The sequence below is a fragment of the Bufo gargarizans genome, chromosome 3 (genome assembly GCF_014858855.1).
Source record: "Bufo gargarizans isolate SCDJY-AF-19 chromosome 3, ASM1485885v1, whole genome shotgun sequence".
NCBI classification, from domain to species: domain Eukaryota; kingdom Metazoa; phylum Chordata; class Amphibia; order Anura; family Bufonidae; genus Bufo; species Bufo gargarizans.
In genome coordinates this window covers 84,221,458-84,242,903 of record NC_058082.1, presented here as the reverse complement: position 1 = coordinate 84,242,903, position 21,446 = coordinate 84,221,458, and the positions used below count along the sequence as shown (strand labels likewise).

General features: G+C 43.6%; 1 protein-coding gene across 1 annotated transcript in view; it reads left to right on the top strand.

Moving 5' to 3' along the window:
* The window catches only part of TNFRSF19 (TNF receptor superfamily member 19), a 70,752-nt gene that overhangs the window by 11,736 nt on the left and 37,570 nt on the right, over positions 1–21,446 (top strand). Inside the window, exons 2-4 of the mRNA XM_044285684.1 lie at positions 6,822–6,925; positions 13,798–13,908; positions 19,293–19,471. Coding sequence (XP_044141619.1) covers positions 6,923–6,925; positions 13,798–13,908; positions 19,293–19,471 — 293 coding nt within the window. The 5' untranslated portion in view covers positions 6,822–6,922. The remainder of the gene's footprint in view (positions 1–6,821; positions 6,926–13,797; positions 13,909–19,292; positions 19,472–21,446) is intronic.

The window sequence follows — 21,446 nt, the reverse complement described above, 5'->3', positions numbered from 1 at the left end:
TATATATATATATATATATATATATATATATATATATATATATATATATATATATATATACTGTATATACTTTGTAAATGCAGATTTTGTCATTGATGGTGGCAGGTGAGGTAGTTGATGACTTGGAGGCAGACTCACGTTCAGGTTTAGGCCTCATGCACACGGCCCTGGCCTGCAAAGAGCGGGTCTGCAATATGCGGGCACCGGCCATGTGCTTCCCGCATCACGGATGTGGATCCATTCACTTGAATGGAACTTGTTCTATATTTTTACGGTGCAGACAGATTACGGACCCATTCAACTTGCCGCACGGATGGGGCCTGCTCACCAATGCACGGAAGGACCGCACAACGGCCGCGTGCAAGAGGCCTTAACTTTGGGCTAATAATCCATTAACAATTTAGGGTAGTTCAATTATGGGACTTCAACTGCATGTGTTGGTGGTTGGGTTGAAAGTTAATATAAGGGCTCATGCACACGTCTGTGTCTGATCTGCATTGTTTGCGGTTCAAACTTGGATTAGTTTTTCTGGGACTGCAAAAAAAAAATTAAAACATTTGGACACGGATGTCATCCATGTGCTGTCCACATTTATTGTCCATCCCGCAAATGATAGAACATGTCCTGTTCTTGTCCGTTTTGCATTCAAGAATTTGCATTTTTTGCGTTTTTAAAGGCGTTTTTGCATTTTTTTTTTGGGTGGATAAAAAAAAAAAAATCATTTTAAGGCTACATTCACACGTCAGTATTTTCCTATATCCCGATTTTTGGTCCGTTTTTTGCGGATCCGTTGTTCCTGAAAATGTTTCCGTATGTCATCCGTTTTTTGCGGATCCGCAAAAAACGGAAACATGTATAAAGTTCAATAATCAAATAAAGTTGTTTGGATTTCTTAAAAAAAAAATTTAAAAAATAAAATAAAATAAAAAATTTGTTATGTGTTTCCAGGAACGGATTCCGCATAAAACGGATGACATACGGAATGACATCTGAATGTCTTCTGTTTTTTGCGGATCCATTGACTTTGGATTGTGCCAGGATCCGAATTTTGCGGAAAAGAATAGGACATGTTTTATATTTAAACGGACATGCGGAACGGAACAACGGAAACGAACAGCACACATTGTGCTGTCCGATTTTTTTTTTTTTTCCAGGACCCATTGAAAATGAATGGGTCCAGATCTGGTCCTGATCTGTTACGCAAAAAACGGAACAGATCAGGAAAGAAAAAACGGACGTGTGAATGGACCCTAAACGTGTTTTTCAAGTCCTATAGAGAGGCCTATAAGAAAAACGCCAGAAATAAGGTCATGCTACATTCTGGAAAAAATAAATTAAATAAAAATACCAAAAAGTGCAAAAAATTATAATAATAACTCAGTGGAGTTAATTTATTAAATTCTGGCGTTTAACATGCCAGTCTTAGGGCTCATTCAGACAGCCATATAAATGAGTCCGTATCCGTTCTACAATTTTGCGGAGTGGGTGCGGACCCATTAATTTCTATGGGGCAGCAAAAGATACGGACAGCGCACTGTGTGCTTTCCGCATCCGTGGCTCCGTAGAAAAGATAAAGCATGTCTTATTCTCGACAAGAATAGACATTTTCTATTATGGTTGCATGTGCGGTCCGCAAATTGCGGTATCCGTGACACACTACGGTCGTCTGAATGCGCCAATAGTAAAAGCCCCACTAAAGATCCAGTTTATTAAGAGACGCTCGCCTCTTAATAAATTTGTCGCACCTTCTGCTGTCCATACGCCAGAACTAAAATCTACTTTGTCGAGAAACTGGAGTAGATTTCTGGTGTGATGTGCGGCAGTTTTATGGGGCAGAAGTTAACGGAGTCAGGCTGCAGAGGTTCCTATCATGGGCCGTCTCCTTCTGCCCAATTTTTGGAAAAGTGGTGAGGGTGTCGGAGAAAGCTAAAAAGTTGCAAATTGTGTTGCAGCACACACAGCAAAATTTGCTACGCCACTTTTACTATAATCACTAAAGTAGCATCTGGCTGCCCCATTTTATACCTTTAAAACAATGCCGTAAAGCAGCGGTGCACAGCCTTTTCTGGTCGGGGGCCACATTGTCAGACTGAACCAATTCCAAGGGTCCAAAATAAAACTTAGAGGTATTACCATTTGAAATACTATTTTTATGGCTTATTGAACATACAGTATATATCATAAATGTCTATTTACACTTCTAGTACCGTACTTCCATCTAATGGGAGAATACAGGAAAGATGCATGTGAGCAGCCACAAGACATGTCTGCTACCAGATGGTTGGGGGCCACACAGAATAGTATCGAGGGCCGCAAAGTGGCCCCCAGGCCGCAGGTTGTGCACCCCTGCTGTAAAGGATGCCATCTGAAACGCCACGAAAGACGCAGCAATATGCTGTGTGTGAATCCAACCTAAGAATAAAAAGTATAAAAACACACCTCATCAGTCACACAAAACAAAAAAGTTGTAAGCTCAGTAGGAGTGCGACATGTTGCGTGTCATCCCTTTGAATTTGCCACTGGGTTTGACTCAATCTCAATTTTCGGGAGACCTTTATTTGTAAGATTATCTCCAAAAATGGCTTTGTCCTTTTCTATCACAAAAACTTGGTATTTCCCACTTGGAATATTTTGGGGCTGGCAGAAGATAATTGGAGCGCACTAATTATTAGTAGACTTGTTAGCCTTGTGGGATGAGGAGCTGCTGAAAAGAAATACCTGTTCTCCAACAAGCCTTCTGGCTCGGAGTCAATGGCCGTTGTTGCGATAGCCTGGGGAAGTGAGATGAAAGTGATCATTCTGAAGCCATCCAAGATCCGGCAGCAGGAGAACGCCTTCAGCTGCAGGTCTTGACACCGTGCCGAGCAGTCTGAACCCGGGGTCTTTTCAGCTCTGACCTTGCAATTATCTAAATATGTAGATGCGAGTCTACTTCTCCTTTTATGTGTGAGAGAATTCTCCTGGAAGGAAATCGCTGCACTTACAAGAAAATAGTACAAACAAACCTCATCTGGTCATTTACCTCGTCCAGAATAAAGTGTTTGTACTTTGTGGTTTTTTTTCTTTTCTTTTCTTTTTCCTTTTTGCCTTCCCAGAAGCTGCTCGGAACAACTCTGAACTTAAAAAGTCTCCATTGTTTCACAATAAACAATTCAATTAATTTCCTGCAGTCTCCGGATGGTTTATGTGGCATGAAACTGCTCCATGTGATCAAGGAACATTTAAATGCACCATAAACTCTTACTTAGCAAGCGCAACGCCACGCTCCTAGACTGTGATGTTTATCGGTCAGTTATTACTACCTTCCATGTGGACGGTATGGATGGCGGAGCTATGAATTTGTCAGAATGTTAATGATTAGGCCGAGATCCATCGTTTCGTGGAGATCAGATTTTAGCCGTACTAGCTTGAGCGGACAACACCAAGAAAAGAAAAAGATGCAGGACCATAAGTCCAATAATAAAAAACTAAACATAAGTTTAGTAATTCGTCATTAAAAACATCATAAGAGAATAAAAACAGAGCAGTGGACATAACATGTAGGAGGGCAAAAATCCATAAAAGTCTCTTGCACAGGAACGTGTGCTGCGCACCGCAAATTGTGGTCCGCAATGCATGGGCACTGACCGTGAGCCAGCTGCATGCGGATCGCGACCCCATTCATTTGAAGGGGGTCTGTGATCTGTCCGTTCCGCAAAAAGATAGAACAAGTTCTATCTTTTTGCGGAACGGAACACTACAGAAGCACTCCGTAGTGCTTCCGTTACGTGGTTCCGTTCCGCATCTCTGGATTTGCAGACCCATTGAAGTGAATGGGTCCGCTTCCGTGATGCGGAATATACACGGCCGGGTCCGCAATATGGCCACGGGGGACACGCGGTCGTGTGCAAGAGGCCTTAATGGAATAATACCACTGCACAATAACCTAAACGGAGCATTTTAGTCATGAAAGTAAAGAGAAGTGGCAAAAAAAAACCACTAACACCAGGGAACCTGCCACTCGTGACAAACCTTTCACTCAGAATTCGTCAGGTATGGTGGGTCTCCTGGTATTGGTGTTTTGTTTTTGTTTTTTTGTCACTTCTCTTTACTTTCATTACTATGGTACTACTTTTTTGGTTATTGTGGGGGTGATATCCCGCTATAAGGGCTCATGCACACAAACTTATTTTCTTTCCGTGTCCGTTCAGTTTTTTTTTGCGGACCATATATGGAACCATTCATTTCAATGGGTCCGCAAAAAACCCAGAAGGTACTCCATGTGCATTCCGTTTCCATATGTCCGTATTTCCATTCTGCAAAAAAATAGAACATGTCCTATTATTATCCGCATTATGAACAAGGATAGTACTTTTCTATTAGGGGCCAGCTGTTCTGTTACGCAAAATACGGAATGCACACGGACGTCATCCGTATTTTTTGCGGAGCCGTTTTTTGCGGGCCGCAAAATACATACGGTCGTGTGAACAAGCCCTAAGGCCTCTTGCACATGAGCATATGGCTTTTTCAGTATTTTGCGGTCCGCAAAAAACAGATGCACAAAAAATACGGATGACGTCCATGGGCATTCCGTTTTTTGCGGAACGGAAGAGCTGGCCCCTGATAGAACAGTACTATCCTTGTCTGTTATGCGGACAATAATAGGACATGTATTATCTTTGAACGAAACGGAAATACGGAAATGAAAGGCATACGGAGTACCTTCCGTTTTTTTTGTAGATCCATTGAAAGGAATGGTCCCGTATACGGAACGCAAAAAACGGAACTTAAACGGAAAAAGAAAACGTTTGTGTTAAGGCTACTTTCAGACTGGCGTTCGGTGCGGATCCATCTTGTATATGCACAGACGGATCAACACCGATAATGCAAACGCTTGTATCCGTTCATAACGGATCTATTTGTATTATTCATTAAAAAAAATCTAAGTCAAAACGGATCCGTCTTGACTTACATCGAAAGTCCTAATAGACCTAACTCTTGTCTGTAGACTGTGTCTAGTATTGCAGCGTAGCACCAGTCAATTGCAATACCAGACACAAGCTGTGGTGCTGTTTTTGCTAGAAAAAAAATCAAGCAACAATCAGGACTCAGCCTGATTATTTATCAGCCTCCCTCTAATGAACCCTTCCCTAAAAACCTACTTTATTCATATTAAAACCAATTATACCTAATAGAGTGTAATAAAACAGTTTCGCAACTGCATCCTGTAGATCTGTAATGTAGGAGGTGCACTAAATAATAGCCTCACTGTATGGGAGATTTGTTGAGTATTAGGCCTCATGCACACGACCGTTTTTTTTTTTAAGGTCCGCAAAAACGGGGTCCGTGATTCGTGACCGTTTTTTCGTCCGTGGGTCTTCCTTTTAAATTAGAGGGGCAAAGGTTTAAAAGTAATATCAGGAAGTATTACTTTACTGAGAGAGTAGTGGATGCATGGAATAGCCTTCCTGCAGAAGTGGTAGCTGCAAATACAGTGGAGGAGTTTAAGCATGCATGGGATAGGCATAAGGCCATCCTTCATATAAGATAGGGCCAGGGGCTATTCCTAGTATTCAGTATATTGGGCAGACTAGATGGGCCAAATGGTTCTTATCTGCCGACACATTCTATGTTTCCTTGTTTTTTGGAGGATCCACTGACATGAAAAATGAAAAAAAAAATCTAAGTCAAGTTTGCCATTGAAATGATAGGAAAAAACGGACACGGATCACGGACACGGATGACAATCTTGTGTGCATCCGTGATTTTTAACGGACCCATTGACTTGAATGGGTCCGTGAACCGTTGGCCGTGAAAAAAATAGGACAGGTCATATTTTTTTCACGGCCAGGAAACACGGATCACGGATGCGGCTGCCAAACGGTGCATTTTCAGATTTTTCCACGGACCCATTGAAAGTCAATGGGTCCGTGAAAAAAAACGGAAAACGGCACAACGGCCTCGGATGCACACAACGGTCGTGTGCATGAGGCCTTAGACTCACTATCTATACCTCCACCATTTATCTCACAACTGGGTTCCAGATACCCAGTTGATTATATTGCATAGAGTGCAGTGCTATTAAAATAGCAGTTGATGAACGCTACTGTCAGCCCGACATGTTTCGCCGCCTAGGCGGCGTCATCAGGGGACCACAGACAACGGCAAGATTGTCCAATCTTGTCTGTAGTCCCCTGATGGCGCTGTGCTTTATCTCTATAAAGAAGGTGATGTGAAAACGCCAAGAGGTACAGCATGTCGCATATTTGAAAAGGAGCAAAAAAAATAAAAAGACAAAAACACCACCTAATGAAGAATAAAAACTCCAGTAGCAAAAAATAAAAAAACGCTTGTGTGTGCACGTAGCTGCCGTAGATTTCAGTCTTCGTTTACACCAGAAATCTGGCGTAAAAGAAGATAAATGTGGGGGCCTGCTGACCCTGCCGTCACCGCGCACCTTTTTGGAAAGTGGTGAAGGAGGCATACAAATGCCGTTTGTGACTACATTTAGTCACAGTGCCGTTTAAAAAGTCGACAGAGAGATGATACATCTCGCCCTATGACTTTTCAGCCGTTACAGCTATGAGACCCCACTCGCTAATTTCTGATGGCAGCAAGACAGGAAACTGCTAGAACCTAAGATATCAGTTACTCATCATGACTAGCAGGTGGTTTCTCTTGATGTTACATTTGTGTCTTTGATGTATACTTTCTATACTATACTAGGGAAAGATTCATATCTGCCATTCCTGTGTCCACTTATACATATGTGTCTGCATGGTGAACGTGCTCCACAGACTCCAAACTCAGGACTGATCATGCTTGTGTTGTGTTCCTTTCAGGTACCCGAGGATTGAGGGGATGACTAAAGACATGGACTGTACAGCAGCTCAGACGAAAGGACTATTTTTGCTAAAGATGCTTTGGCTTATACTGTACATGCATGGTAAGTAATGTGGAAGATGGTTGCTACTTTAGAACCGTCTGGAAATCCCTCGAGGTCTCAGATTGCGTCCTGCAGTATATACTGTCTCATTAGAGAATCCTGTTTATCAGCAGAAGTGAATAATCACATGCCGTCTTGTACAAACACGCTCGGCATAGCTGTGGTGTCTCTACATAACACATCCAACAACTTCAAAGTCTTTCTACTTCAACTGAATCCAGATACCATACACAGGGAGAAAAATGTGTGGTTAATGAGAAGCTACCAAATAGAGGACTTGCATGTTAGTTGCGGTTGGGTGGTGGATTATTTTCCCTTTGTTAGACTGCCACAAGTATTATGGGTTTATACTGTATTTTTACATTTATCCTACAGCACAGTTACTTTGACACGTACTTGTTTTGAGGACTCTTTAACTCCTGTCACCCCCATTTTGGACCATTTACATGAGTAATACTGCAGATATGGAGTCCAGATCACCATTTTCTATTTTCCTACTGCCCCCCCATTCCCTGAGCTGTATTGAAATACATTGTCAGGACTGCCGTGCATGCGCACACAAGTCTTCTCCATGATGTTAGCAGGGGAGGGTTGGCCATAGACCCTACAGGGACATTTCCGGGTAGGCCAATGCCTAGGAGGGCCACCTGCTTGCAGCCGCCAGCCAGGTTCATAATGATCTGATTCTCTCTTACGCACCTGATCAGCAGCCACATGTGCCCTCCTGAATTCAATTGTATCAATGTCCTCAGGATAGCGATACAGTTGAATACTGTGGCGCATGGGGCAGTATTTTCTGCTGCATTGTGAGATTTGGTTCACTTGGGCCAGTATATTTCCCTGCAATAATGTATGGCTGGTCCCGTCTACTTCTGTTGTCCCACCTTCTGACAATTTGGACCCGTCTACGACATGGGGCCACTTTTATCAGGGGGTTTTCAACCCATCACTTGACATTTTGCTCCCCAGTAGTCAGAATAGAGTTCCAATTTGTATTAACAGTCATCCCTCAGTGCTTTTCCTTAGGTAATAATAATTGTCACTTCTCTTCCCCAGTAATCATAGTTTTTGTCCACCCGATTTTTTTTCAGTAGTAACAGTAGCCATGTTCCTAGTGTTTAATTCCTCCCAGTAGTCACAACAGCATCGCCGCAAGAGGAGCACACATGAATGTCCTTATGTGACACCTGACTGTTTCTACAAGGAGAGGAGACATTTGATGACCACCTTTCCATTCACCTCTTTAGACCTTTCAAAAATAACTAGGCCAACTCTTGGCTATTTTCTGAACTCTCACAGTGGTGGGGTCCGTTCTGGAGATTGGTGTGGGTCCCACCTCTGGGACCTGCTCCTATCTGTCATTTATGGCATATGCTAGTGGTATGCCATACATCTGTGAGATGAGACAACCCCTTTAAGCTAAAATATGTTCAGGTTATGGTACTCCTGGTGAGGTTAGGGCCAGAGATCCTTCCACAAGGTCACCAGTTTTTTTAATTCGGCTCATCCAACTCTTCTTTTACCTGACACTTTATGTTGAGGGAGGATCAGGAGCTCCCTATGTTGCTTGCTTCCTCTTAAAACTGAGAATTTGTCTGACAGCAGCCTAATGTGTATGGGGCCTTTATATGCGTTGATTCTTATGGATTTCCATTAATTCTACAATCAAGCAGTCCTTTTTGTGTTTTGCCTCCAGCAGCGGACATTCAGCATCTACTATTTTTAGATAAGTAAAACCGGACTTTTTGCATTTGATGTTCTGGCTCCTCTCTCGGCCACAATGTAATGGTTCCCCTCCCGCTTGCAGCTGGCATAGTTTGGCACAGTTCCGTTAATAAACACTAATTCATCCACCAAAATCAATTATTCATTTAAGTCCGTGAAGATTAATTGCTTCTAAATAAATGTGCGATCGTGCTGACATCTGCAGCCCATATGTTAATGAGCTCGCTCTGAGCAGATTACTTACTGGGCGCGTAAGGTAGACATTGACCATGTGTGCCACTTCTCTGTGGGGCTGTCCTGCTGCATGAATTATCCTCCCTCCACCTAAATATCGGACTCATCTGCTGTAATATACTGTATGTTGCATTAATTTCCTGATGTGTACTCAGAAGATTATATCCTTCTTGTAATTTGGGCCATTGAATAGATTCTGTTGTGTTGGAGTAGAAGATATCTGGCTATTTACCGGGTAATGAGATCTCTTCTTTCAGGGTATGGGTAATGATCCTGGATGCCAGATCTATACAGAAAATGGCAAATTGGAAACCCTACAGAAACCCAACATTTTGAACACCATTGTACGTCGACATGACCACTTTCATAAAAAAGGATTTGCACCAGTTTTCTAACATCAATGACTTTCCGTCATCTAAGTAGCAGGCGGACTCCTTATCTCTGATCTCTGACATTATAAACACTCATTAAAGCTCAATCCTTATCTTACTGATATGATTGTGGCTTGTTTATGACCTCCAAATAAGGATGACTTTTGTAAGAGGATTGTTTGGAATCACCTTCCCCTCTCAGAACATGGCCTTGCAGATTAGGCTACTTTCACACTGGCGTTTTGGCTTTCCGTTTGTGAGATCCGTTCAGGGTTCTCACACGCGGTCCAAAACAGATCAGTTTGCCTTCTAATGCATTCTGAATGGAAAAGGATCCGCTCAGTTTGCATCAGTTTCGTCTCCATTCCGCTCTGGAGGCTGCTTGCAGTGTTTTGGTGTCCGTCTGATGAAACTGAGCCAAACGGATCCGTCCTGACACACAATGTAAGTCAATGGGGACGGATCCGTTTTCACTGACACAATAGAAAACTGATCCGTCCTCCATTGACTTTCAGTGGAGTTCATGACGGATCCGTCTTGGCTATGTTAAAGATAATACAAACGGATCCGTTCTAAACTGATGCAGACAGTTGTATTATCTGAACGGATCCGTCCATGACGGACATCTACCCTGTACACGTGCTCTAACCATTAACTTTTTGCTATCCTTCTGTGCAATCTATGAACGACTCTGCATCCTGTACAGCTATTGGTTTATCCAGCCATGATTGGAACTGAAGATGATTTTCCACCATCTACGACATCTAGATGTACAGTCTGACATCAGTTAAGGCTACTTTCACACTAGCGTTCGATCGGATCCGTTCTGAACGGATCCGATCATAATAATGCAGACGGAGGCTCCGTTCAGTACGGATCCGTCTGCATTATTTTAGCATAAAAACAGCTAAGTGTGAAAATAGCCTCGTACGGATCCGTCCAGACTTTCAATGTAAAGTCAATGGGGGACGGATCCGCCTGAAGATTGAGCCATATTGTGGCATCTTCAAACGGATCCGCCCCCATTGACTTACATTGTAAGTCTGGACGGATCCGCACGGATCCGCACGGCCAGGCGGACACCCGAACGCTGCAAGCAGCGTTCAGCTGTCCGCCTGTCCGTGCGGAGGAGAGCGGAGCGGAGGCTGAACGCCGCCAGACTGATGCAGTCTGAGCGGATCCGCTCCATTCAGACTGCATCAGGGCTGGACGGCTGCGTTCGGGTCCGCTCGTGAGCCCCTTCAAACGGAGCTCACGAGCGGACAGCCGAACGCTAGTGTGAAAGTAGCCTAAGTTAGAAGTAAATGCTTCAGACTTAATGATTCACAGAGGGAGCTTTTAACACCTTCCCTTAGGCTTATTTCTCAGGATATAAAATGATCTAGGGCAGTGATGGTGAACCTTTTACAGACCGAGTGCCCAAACTGCAACATAAACCCACTTATTTATCGCAAAGTGCCAACACAGCAATTTACCTTGAATAATACAGTCCAATATAGAATATCTTCCATGTACTTTATCATTTATCTACAATACCCTGCCTACATTCCATGTGCTGCATGTGCCGCTCATAGTGCGCCCTGCGCTGATGACTGACAGGAGAAGTCTAAGGCATATTGGTACACCATAGACTTTTTCCAGGGTGCGGGTGCCCACAGAGAGGGCTCTGAGTGCCGCCTCTGGCACCCGTGCCATAGGTTCGCCATCACTGATCTAGGATGTAAACTGATGGAGAACTGGAGAATGCCTTGAAGGGATCAATCCACATATAAACAGACTACTTTTAAAAGGTCAGTCCCACCATAGCTGTACATTGGCTTTTCCTGGCATAAATAAATCCATTATAAATTATCCCGTCCAAAGCCCAAAAAACTTTTGGTCAAAATTTAGCAAATATACAAAAAGTGAAATATTGTCCCATTCCCAATCCTTTGTTCTGATGAACACATTTTCAGATCACCCCTCAAATATTAAAGGGGCTGTCCCTGATCAAAGTAACGTGGCTGCTTTCGTCCAGAAAAAAACTATGTACATCTTTCAGGGGCATTTTTAATTATTAATTTTAGGCTAAAAATATTTTTTTCTATTTATATTTAACCATTTCTGCGATACAGGGGTTAAAGGGACTCTGTCACCACTTTCTAACCCCCACTTTTTTAACTATCGTTTTATTCATGGTGCCCTTCTGATTACAGTTGTCATCTTATATGTTAGATCTGCGGTGCCGTTTAGGTAAAAAATCGATTTATATCACCTGTCAATCAGCTAGATAAGGTGCCCAGGGCGTTCCTCTCCTCTTGAATCTGCCGCCTGCCGCCGCCGCCGTTGGTGCCCAGCTCCTCCCCCGGTCTCGTCAGCGCTGCCTCAAACAACACAGATCCGCCTCCGGCTCTCCCTCAATGCCCCCTCCTTTTTTTCGGAAATCTCGCCCGTGCGTACGCATCCTTTCGGCATCATCGCTCTAAGTTCGCGTTATGCGCATGCGCGAGAAAAGGATGCGTACGCACGGGCGCAGGCCTGTGCGCACACGCGAGATTTCCGAAAAAAAGGAGGGGGCATTGAGGGAGAGCCGGAGGCGGATCTGTGTTGTTTGAGGCAGCGCTGACGAGACCGGGGGAGGAGCTGGGCACCAACGGCGGCGGCGGCAGGCGGCAGATTCAAGAGGAGAGGAACGCCCTGGGCACCTTATCTAGCTGATTGACAGGTGATATAAATCGATTTTTTACCTAAACGGCACCGCAGATCTAACATATAAGATGACAACTGTAATCAGAAGGGCACCATGAATAAAACGATAGTTAAAAAAGTGGGGGTTAGAAAGTGGTGACAGAGTCCCTTTAAATATCAGTCTGTTTCCAAGTTGTTGCTTTCTATTTTCTTTGAATCCCGAAGATGGCTCATATGTAGCTGCTATCTCTGATCTCTTGACCTCATAAACACTTATTTAAGCCATATTCTTATCAGTTTAATAAGAATGGTGCTGTAATTAGTGTTTATGAAGTCAGGAGATGAGAGATAAGTGCTGCACATGAGCCATCCGATGACAGGATTTAAAGAAAACAGAAAGTGATAGCTGGCAAATAGACTGATTTCTAACCTCTGTATCTCAGAAATGGGTGAACATTTTTAATAAAGACCAATTGAAAAAAAAATATTTTTAGCCCAAAATGAGTAAAATGCAGCCATACATGTGGCAATCGCCTTTAAGTAAACCCCTTTAAGATCATGTCCTTCCCCCAGTTAAATGTAACTTTTTTTGGAGTTTTTATTTAACCTTGCTGTGTAATTAGGTTACGCAGTATGGTAGATACACGTCCATTCTCAGATGAGGCATTAACCAAGTTTCTTGGCAATCAGAAATCCAGCAATCACTAGATTTACTACTTTGGTTTCCTGCCACCGAACTCTCTACAGCTCTGCTATATTTTTCTTGTAAATAAACTTTTAGATGTAGAGCCCTCCATAGTGTGCTCAGCAATAATAATTTCCCATATAATTCCCCCACAGTAATAATTCCCCCTATAGTGCCCCAAGTAGTAATAACTCCTTCATAGTGCCCTCAATTAGCAATAAAAAACCCACAGTGCCCCCAGTAGTTGTAATGACCCCCTGTAGTGGCCCAATAGTATGGCTCCTCAAAGTGGCAAAGGAAATTATCAAAATTAAATACTGTACACCCATTCCTATGCCACTGTTCCACCCTGTGTCCTGAGCTGCCTGTGCCCTGTTTCGGACGGTCCTGATGACTTCGTCACACCAACTGTGCTGTCCTCTCAAAGACTAAAGTCCTAGTGGCCTATGAAGAGAAAAGCGGGGCAGGAAGACATTGGCTCCCTGCCTCGCTGCAGTATGTTTAAAGTTAAATGGGGAGCGGCCCTATGTCAGTGCCCTAGCAACCAACAATTAGATATTGCTGGATGCTAGTGCAGTCTCACCCTGTGGCATGTACCCCCTGGGGTATGCAGGGGTATGACAAAAACTGCTATAGAGCATCACCGGGAAGAGGCATGTGAGTACCTCCATTTAATATGTGGTATGTGCGAGAAGCTATCCTCTCCTGCAGATCGATGAATTGCTGCGGTTCTAAAGGACAAGGGAGGTGTAACGCACTACTAGATGTGTGTCTGTAGTAAAGTGGCCATTCACTGTGTGACTCCTGGATGAAAACTTTGTAGTCATGTAGTCTGTAGTCATGGAGACACAAAGATAGATAGCATTATAGCTGTAGACACAAAGCGGTAGGATTTCTTTAATCAAGACTACAGTTGCTTACTTTTTATTGCTCCAGTGCATCTTTAAAAAATATACATGTCTTTTTTATGTTCTTCTCATCGGTGATCCAAATATGAACAAACAAGAATAATTGCTTATTTTACTTTTTCTGTGCAGATCATTGCAGTAGTTGCTACATGTTGGCATCAGCCTCTAATGAACTGGGATGCCATGCATGAATGCATCATTTTGAATATGGTATTTCCAAGTAGCAAATTTTCCTAGAGCATCAATGATGGGTTTTTTTTCTCTCTTTTTTTTTTTTGTTAGGTTAGCAGAGCACTTTGTGAAGTTGGGGACTGCAAGGAGCAGGAGTACTTTGATAACACCGGGATCTGTCGACCCTGCAGGCTGTGTGGCCCAGGCAAGGAGCTATCAAAGGTATAGTGGTTCTTACGGACTAGTAAATGTGGTGTGAATTATAGTACATATGTATAAACACCCCACCGGGGGTGAAGGAACTGGTACCAGTTACCCATCAAAGAGACAGACATTCATGAATGGAAAGGACATTTCCAGAGCAATGGCTGCTACAGGGGGACATGTGTGGTCAGACCAAACGGCAGCTCACTGCCATGGCCTCCGAGCGCACCGTTGGTTTCTGGGGTGACTATTTTGAGAGAAGGGATTGTCTTCATGAAAATTGAGGAAATATGAAGCTACTGGGTCTTATTTGAACCTTTAAATGTTATTTTAATATAATTAATCATGAAAAACTAGTTACTTTTGTAAATCTCAAAGTGTGAGATCGTGTCCTTACTTCATGATAACGGCGCCCCTGGTGTTTAATTTGAATAGTAATGAACATGCCCGCATACTGAGGTGGTCACACATGTGCAGTTCTATCCTTGAACTGACACCAGCCAGGTCTACTGTAAGAAGCTGTGACGGTTAGGGCTCATGCACATGACGGTATTTTTTTTTTTCCAAGTCCGAACCAGATTCGGTTCCAAGGCAATAACTTCGGCTCATTGGAACCAATACATTCTAATACTGTACGGAGCTCCTGCTCCATATGGTATTGGAACAAAGTTGTATGCGAATCGACTTCGGAAGTCGATTCGCTCATCCCTATTAGCTATGCTAGGGCTCATTCACACGACCGTATGAATGGGTCCGCATCCGTTCCGTAATTTTGCGGAATGGGTGCAGACCCATTCATTTCAGTGGGGCGCAAAAGATGCAGACAGCACACCTTGTGCTGTCCGCATCCATTACTCCTTTCTGTGGCCCCGCAAAAAAGATAGATGGAACATGCCCTATTCTTTTCCGCTTTACGGACAAGAATAGGCATTTCTATAAAGGGCTGCCCGTTTCGCAAATTGCGGAATGCACACAGGCGGCATCTGTGTTTTGAGGATCCGAAATTTGCAGACCGCAAAACACGGCGCAGTCGTCTGAATGAGCCCTTAATTCGTTTCACTCCCCAGTTAGCACTCCAACTTTTTTTTGTGTGAAAAGTTGCCAAAAATGATCACAAACTCACTCCAGTGGGGGAAGGGGGGGGGTGTAGTAAAACTGGAGTAGCATCACTAGATAAAAGTATTTGGTTTAAAGATGCGCCCAATTAAACAACGTGCGCCAACGCAGACAAAAAAAACTAAAAACTGACTTCTAAATATTCCCCTCGTGATAAGTTCCACCCGCTGACTATAAGGAGCGATCCAGGGGGGCATGACATTGTGTACTGGGGCTTATTGCAGGTTTAGGATTTGGCAGTAACCTCAAACATCTGTTGAAGCCGAGATGAATAAAATGTGGATGGTTTTGATTTACAGTCAGCTGGAGAGCGCACATCTCTGGAGCTGCAGAATCGGCGCTCAGTAAAAGAAGGAATGTGGCCGTAAAAGTGGAATGACATAGATTCCTGGAAGACAGCTTACTCGTAGGAGGGGATTTGCTTCATGCAGAGTTTGCTGGGGTTTCTTTTTTTTTTTTCCTGTACTGAGAATTAGGACGCATTTACTTCTAAGACCTCATGCACACGACCATGTCTGTATTTCGGGCGGCGAACCATGGATCAGCACATGCAATCCACATTTTTCTCACTCCCATCACTAGAAATTACTATTCTTGTTTGCAGTACGGGCAGGGGACAGCACGCCAGCTGTTATGAAACTACAATTCCCAGCATGCTCCATTCATTTCCATGAGAGTTCTGAGAAGAGCAGAGGAAGTATGCATGCTGGGAGTTGTAGTCTCACAACACCCGGAGTGCCAAACCGTTGCCTAACCCTGTTCTATAATTTGCTTAACAAACACACGGATGCGGAGAGTACACGGATGACATCCACATGCTGTCTGTCTTTTTTGCAGACCCATAGAAACGAATGGGTCTGTGCGCGATCCACAAAAAATGCGTATCGGACACAAATAAAAAAATGAGTTTGTGTTCATGAGGCTACACGAGGACGTTGTGACAAGCGTTGCACAACCAAAGATCATGGAGCAGCAATGGAGCCTGCAATGGCAGTAATTCTGGGGCAATGGCTACTTGCGACCCCAACCCCCCCATTCAATACTATAATATGAGGCTGCACTACTCTACTGCGAACTTTAGTGGCATGATGCTTGTTGTGGCCAAAGTTGCCGTGTAACCCCAGCCTGCCACGTAAATTTAAGCTTTCGAGCCGTCACTTTAATATCAAGGTGTAAAATTTTTGTGTAGCTGTTTTTTTTTTTTTTTTCAGTCATACCTCAAGTAAGGTGGGTGACAACCAATACAGCTGCCATCACTTCTCACACAGGGGTTGTCACTCGGCTTTTAACAACTTTGCCACTGTCTAAGGGGTTCACTTAATATACCTAAACCGATTTGATCTTCAGGGTCTAGGAAAGGGGAGCGGCGTCCTTTGCGGAAGCTTTTATGCAAACCATATTGGTTATCACTGATTGTTGCCTCTTCCTCCACCAATAAGCGATGGTGGCGATTGCTTGGGCGGGGAGGACGGGCTTGCCAGTTGCCTATAAAAAAATAAAACATTTGCACATTTTAAAGGGAGTCTTTCACCTAAACTGACCATTATAGAACACTAACCCTATGATCTGCATTATAGTCCCCATATTTAAATGCTACTTACTGTATAGCTGTCCGTCGCTTATTTTCACTAAAAACACTTTTTTATTTAATATGTAAATTAGGTTTTGAAGGTGCCCAGGTCCCTCGTCGCATTTCATATAAAACCCCTCTGGACCGCCCTAGGTTCTTCAGAAATCCAGCGCCAGCGCTGTTCACAAGATTCGCCGCTCCTGCGCACTTCATTCCCCATTATGGGCAGAGGCACAAGGCCGGCTAGATGTACGGGCCGGCACATGCGCATTGAACGCTCTTATGCCTCTGCCCATAATGGGGAATGAAGTGCGCAGGAGCGGCGAATCTTGTGAACAGCGCTGGCGCTGGATTTCTGAAGAACCTAGGGCGGGCCAGAGGGGTGAAAGGGCAGGGGTTTCATATGAAACGCGACAAGGGGCCTGGGCACTGGCAGCTTGCATGCCGCTCCTGGGCACCTTCAGAACCTAATTTACATATTCAATCAAAGTGTTTTTTTGTGAAAATAAGCTACGGACAGTTATACGGTAAGTAGCATTCCAATATGGCGACTATAATGCAGATCATGGGGTTAGTGTTCTATAATGGTCAGTTTAGGTGAAAGACTCCCTTTAAAATTGCACATGATAAGGAAAGGTTTTCAGCCTGTGGAGTGAGAAATATTTCCATTCCCTCACTGCAAGCAGAGAGGCTGAAAATGATTTGGCTATATATGCGCAAAATCAGAAAGCTATAAAATGTTCCCATGACCAGGCTGAACAGGAATAGTGGTCCTGTAACTTATCAAACCATGTTTCCATATTACATTTTATACATAGAGAACTATACAACGTTCTGTACAATTTTTTTATATATTTTTTTTTTTAAATCCCTTTAAATACGACTTTTTTTTCTAGTTTTTTTTTTTTCCTTTTTTTTTCGTGCAGTTTGCAGGCTGTTGTTTCCCTGCCGATGTATTTCCACCCTTGTCCCCATCGACGAGCCTTGCTGTGAGGGGCCAGCGCGGCATGACATGTCTTTGGCAATGCCCAGAGAAAGGTGTGGTTTCCATTCACAGCGGTTAAGTGGAATGCCTGCGTGTGAACGTCTACCCGGCTCCTGCTCATTCACATCGCTGACTTCATTAGAAAACAGATACCTCACTGAGCTCCGCCATAAGCTGCTGATAATGCAGCAGTGGGAGCCCTCGAGAACCCTTTATCATTCAAATGCCCCAGCCTTTCTCATACGCAGCGGATGGCTAGCCCTCGCCTATAGGAGTAAAGGAGATTATTAGCCCTGAAAAACACATTGCAAGCCTGCGGGTAGCGTCTTTGTCTCTGACCAGCACTGTGATCATTAAGACGCTGGATCTACTAACTTGGTCTAGAGAGAAGACCAATTAATTAGTAACCCCCCCCCCCCCCTTCGTATGCTACCAATGTGTATGCAGCACCAGCTGTCTGCCCCCGTCCATGTACGACATCTTGTATATTAATATATAAATACCTGAAAAAACGCCATTGCCACAACATGCTGCAATAGAAAAATAGACCCAAAACTGGAGTAAAGGAAAACTGTCTCAGTTGCCCATAGCAACCAATCGGATTCCAACTTTCATTTTAAAAAGGAGCTCTGAAAAATGAAAGGTAGAATCTAATTGGTTGCTATGGGCAACTTAGCCAGTTTTCCTTTAAATAATAAATAAATCTCCTCAAAAAATCCAAAGCAGTTGGAAAAAAGCCACTATATTTAACAAAAAATTGCCCTGTGTTTTGTAGTTTCATCATTTTTATAGATAAATGGGCTAACATCTGGCGCTGGCATTATGGTAGTCATTTATCAAACTGGTGTGTAAAGTAGAACCAGTCAGATTCCACCTGTCATTTTCCAAAGGAGCTGTCCAAAATGAATGGTGGAAGCTGATTGGTTGGTATGGGCGACTAAGCCGGTTCTACTTTACACCAGTTTGATAAATGACTCCCCATATGTTTTTCCAGAAAGAAAAAGCACAAAAGTCAGCAACAAAGCCAACACTATGGGGGTCATTTACGTAGACTGGCACTGGTCTTTGAGGCCTCTTTGCACTGCTGGAGGCATGCTACTTGTCATAAATTAGGTGCACCTATGGCGGTCTGTGTGCCTGGAGTGAAAATCTACTCCAATCAGGGTGAAATCATATGCCGGGGCTGATGGTTCGGCCTAGCCCCCAACATGCGCCCGCCACTCTTAAGAAAAACATTGCGTGCAACAAAATATTGTCTCACATGGGCGTTAAATAGTTGCAAAATGGGATCTTGCGACTTTTTTTAACGTCAATTTTGCTTTAGTAAATGAGCCCCTTATGTGTCAGCAGATTTGCACGTATGACACTGGCTGACCTGTTACATGTGCGCTTGGCAGCTGAAGACATCTGTGTTGGTCCCATGTTCATATGTGCCTGCACTGCTGAGAAAAACTATGTTTTACTATATGCAAATGAGCCTCTAGGAGCAACGGTGGCGTTGCCGTTACACCAAGAGGCTCTGCTGTCTCTGCAGCTGCTGCACATATAGTATATACATGTATAATATTCTATGAAGTGGGTCCGGCACATGTTTGATGCCCGCCGGGTGCAGTCACAAGCTCATTTCTGCTGATTTATGTGCAGCTTTTGAGAAGTTTCCTATCTATTAATATAATGCAGTTAATAAAGGCTCCTAGACCTTGTAACTGTCATGGCTTTTTTTCCCCCTAGGAATGCGGCTTCGGGTATGGGGAGGACGCACAGTGTTTACCCTGTCGGCCGAATAGGTTTAAGGAAGATTGGGGTTTCCAGAAATGCAAGACTTGCCTCGACTGTGCATCTGTCAACCGCTACCAGAAAGCAAACTGCACCGCCACTGGGAACGCCATGTGCGGAGAATGCTTACCAGGGTATGAAACCTGTTTTATACTGTACATCCTGTGCTCATGTATGTAGATGGATGAATCCCTGAATCGCAGATGTAGCAGAGCTCAGTTTATAACTTGACTGGAGCTGCCTTGTTTGTGCACCTTGATAACTGGATGTAGGTTTACCTGCTGCATGGCTTCAAGTCACTCTTTATGGAAAACGTGGAAAATCCACGAGTGAAGACCCTTTCTCCACCTTCACAGTCTCTCCTGTGTGGTTACCACTAGGGGTAAGAGAATCGACTTCGGATGAAACATCCAAAGTCGATTTGCATAATACTTTGTTCTAATAATGTACGGAGCAGGAGCTCCGTACAGTATTAGAATGTATTGGCTCCGATGAGCCGAAGTTATTGCTTCGCGAAGTCTGCCGAGACTTCAGGTAATAACTTCATAAATTAATTTGTACTGTAAAAAAACATTTCCCGAACTCGGGTTCAGTTCCAAGGTACCACTTGGAACCGAACCCCAGTTCAGGAAATTGTTTTTTACAATAGAAATTAATTTATAAAGCAATAACTTCAGCTCATCTGAGCCAATACATTCTAATACTGTACAGAGCTCCTGCTCCGTACAGTATTAGAACAAAGTTTTATGTCAATCGACTTCGAATGTTTTATCCGAAGTCGATTCATTCATCCCTAGTTACAACTAAGTCCTTCAGACCTCCCCCCCAGTAAGACAAAACTGTGCACATTTCAGAGTGGCCTTTTATTGTGGGCAGTCTAAGGCACACCAGTGCAATATTCATGCTGTCTAATCAGCACCTTGATATGCCACACCTGTGAGGTGGGATGGATTATCTCGGCCAAGGAGAAGTGCTCACTAACACAGATTTATGCCTCATGCAGACGTCCGTGTCAGTTTTGGATCAGTGGTAACACGGACCGTGTTCAATCCGTGACAGATCCATGTTGGGTCCGTGGGTCAGTTTTTGGCTGTCCGTGTTGCATCCGTGTTTCACCAACACTCAACAGCTGAAAAATTATTTTCAAAGAATCTCCTGTTAATGATCAGTGAAACACAAATGCAACACGGATGCCATCCGTGGTTTTCACGGACCCATAGACTATAATGGGCGTGATGGATCCGTGAACACTGACAAAATAGAGCATGCATCCGTGGTAAAAAAAACTGACCCACGGACCGTGCGGAAACACTGATGTGTGAATACACACATTAAAATGAATAGGGACGTGTGCTGTCCGCTGGAGAACACATACAGCTACACGTCCGTGAAACACTGACGTCTGCATGAGGCTTTAGACAGATTTGTGAACAATATTTGAGAGTAATGGGTCTTTTGTGTATGTAGAAAATGTTTCAGATCTTTGAGTTCAGCTCATGCAAAATGGGAGCAAAACCGAAAGTGTTGCGTTTATATTTTTGTTCAGTGTATATATTTGCTAAAACAAGTCAAGTCATGAGAAATGACAGCTTCTCTTGTCCTATCTCAGTGATTTGTAGCAAGTGACATACGCGGCTCTGCTACATCTGTTTGGCAGCTTTTTAGGATGGGTTCTCTTGGATTCCAAATCTTTTTCTCACCAGTTCTCCCTTTTTTTCCATGTACAGGGCATTGAGTGATAGTCCTTTGCCGGATATAATACTTTATTTTGACAGACGTAGATCAATTAAATACAGCTTAGACAGGCTCGGTTGCTGCTCATTAGCCCTTCTGCATTTCAATGGCCCACTGCAGAGGTTTGTCGACATGAAATGAATTCCCCACATGGTACGAAACTTCTGAGCGTCGCCCCTCTTAAGAGTGGAGAGGAGCGAAATATTTTTCTAATGAATAAAAAAAAAAAAGGGAGCTCTCAATTAAAGCGAGGAACTTGTCCTGAATTCTTAATTCCATCTTCCTTTGTGAAGAAACAAATGCACTTAGTCCTCGCTGCCGAGCCTGCGCTGCCACGGGTAGTATAGACGTACAGGAGGAGTTGTCGGTTAATGA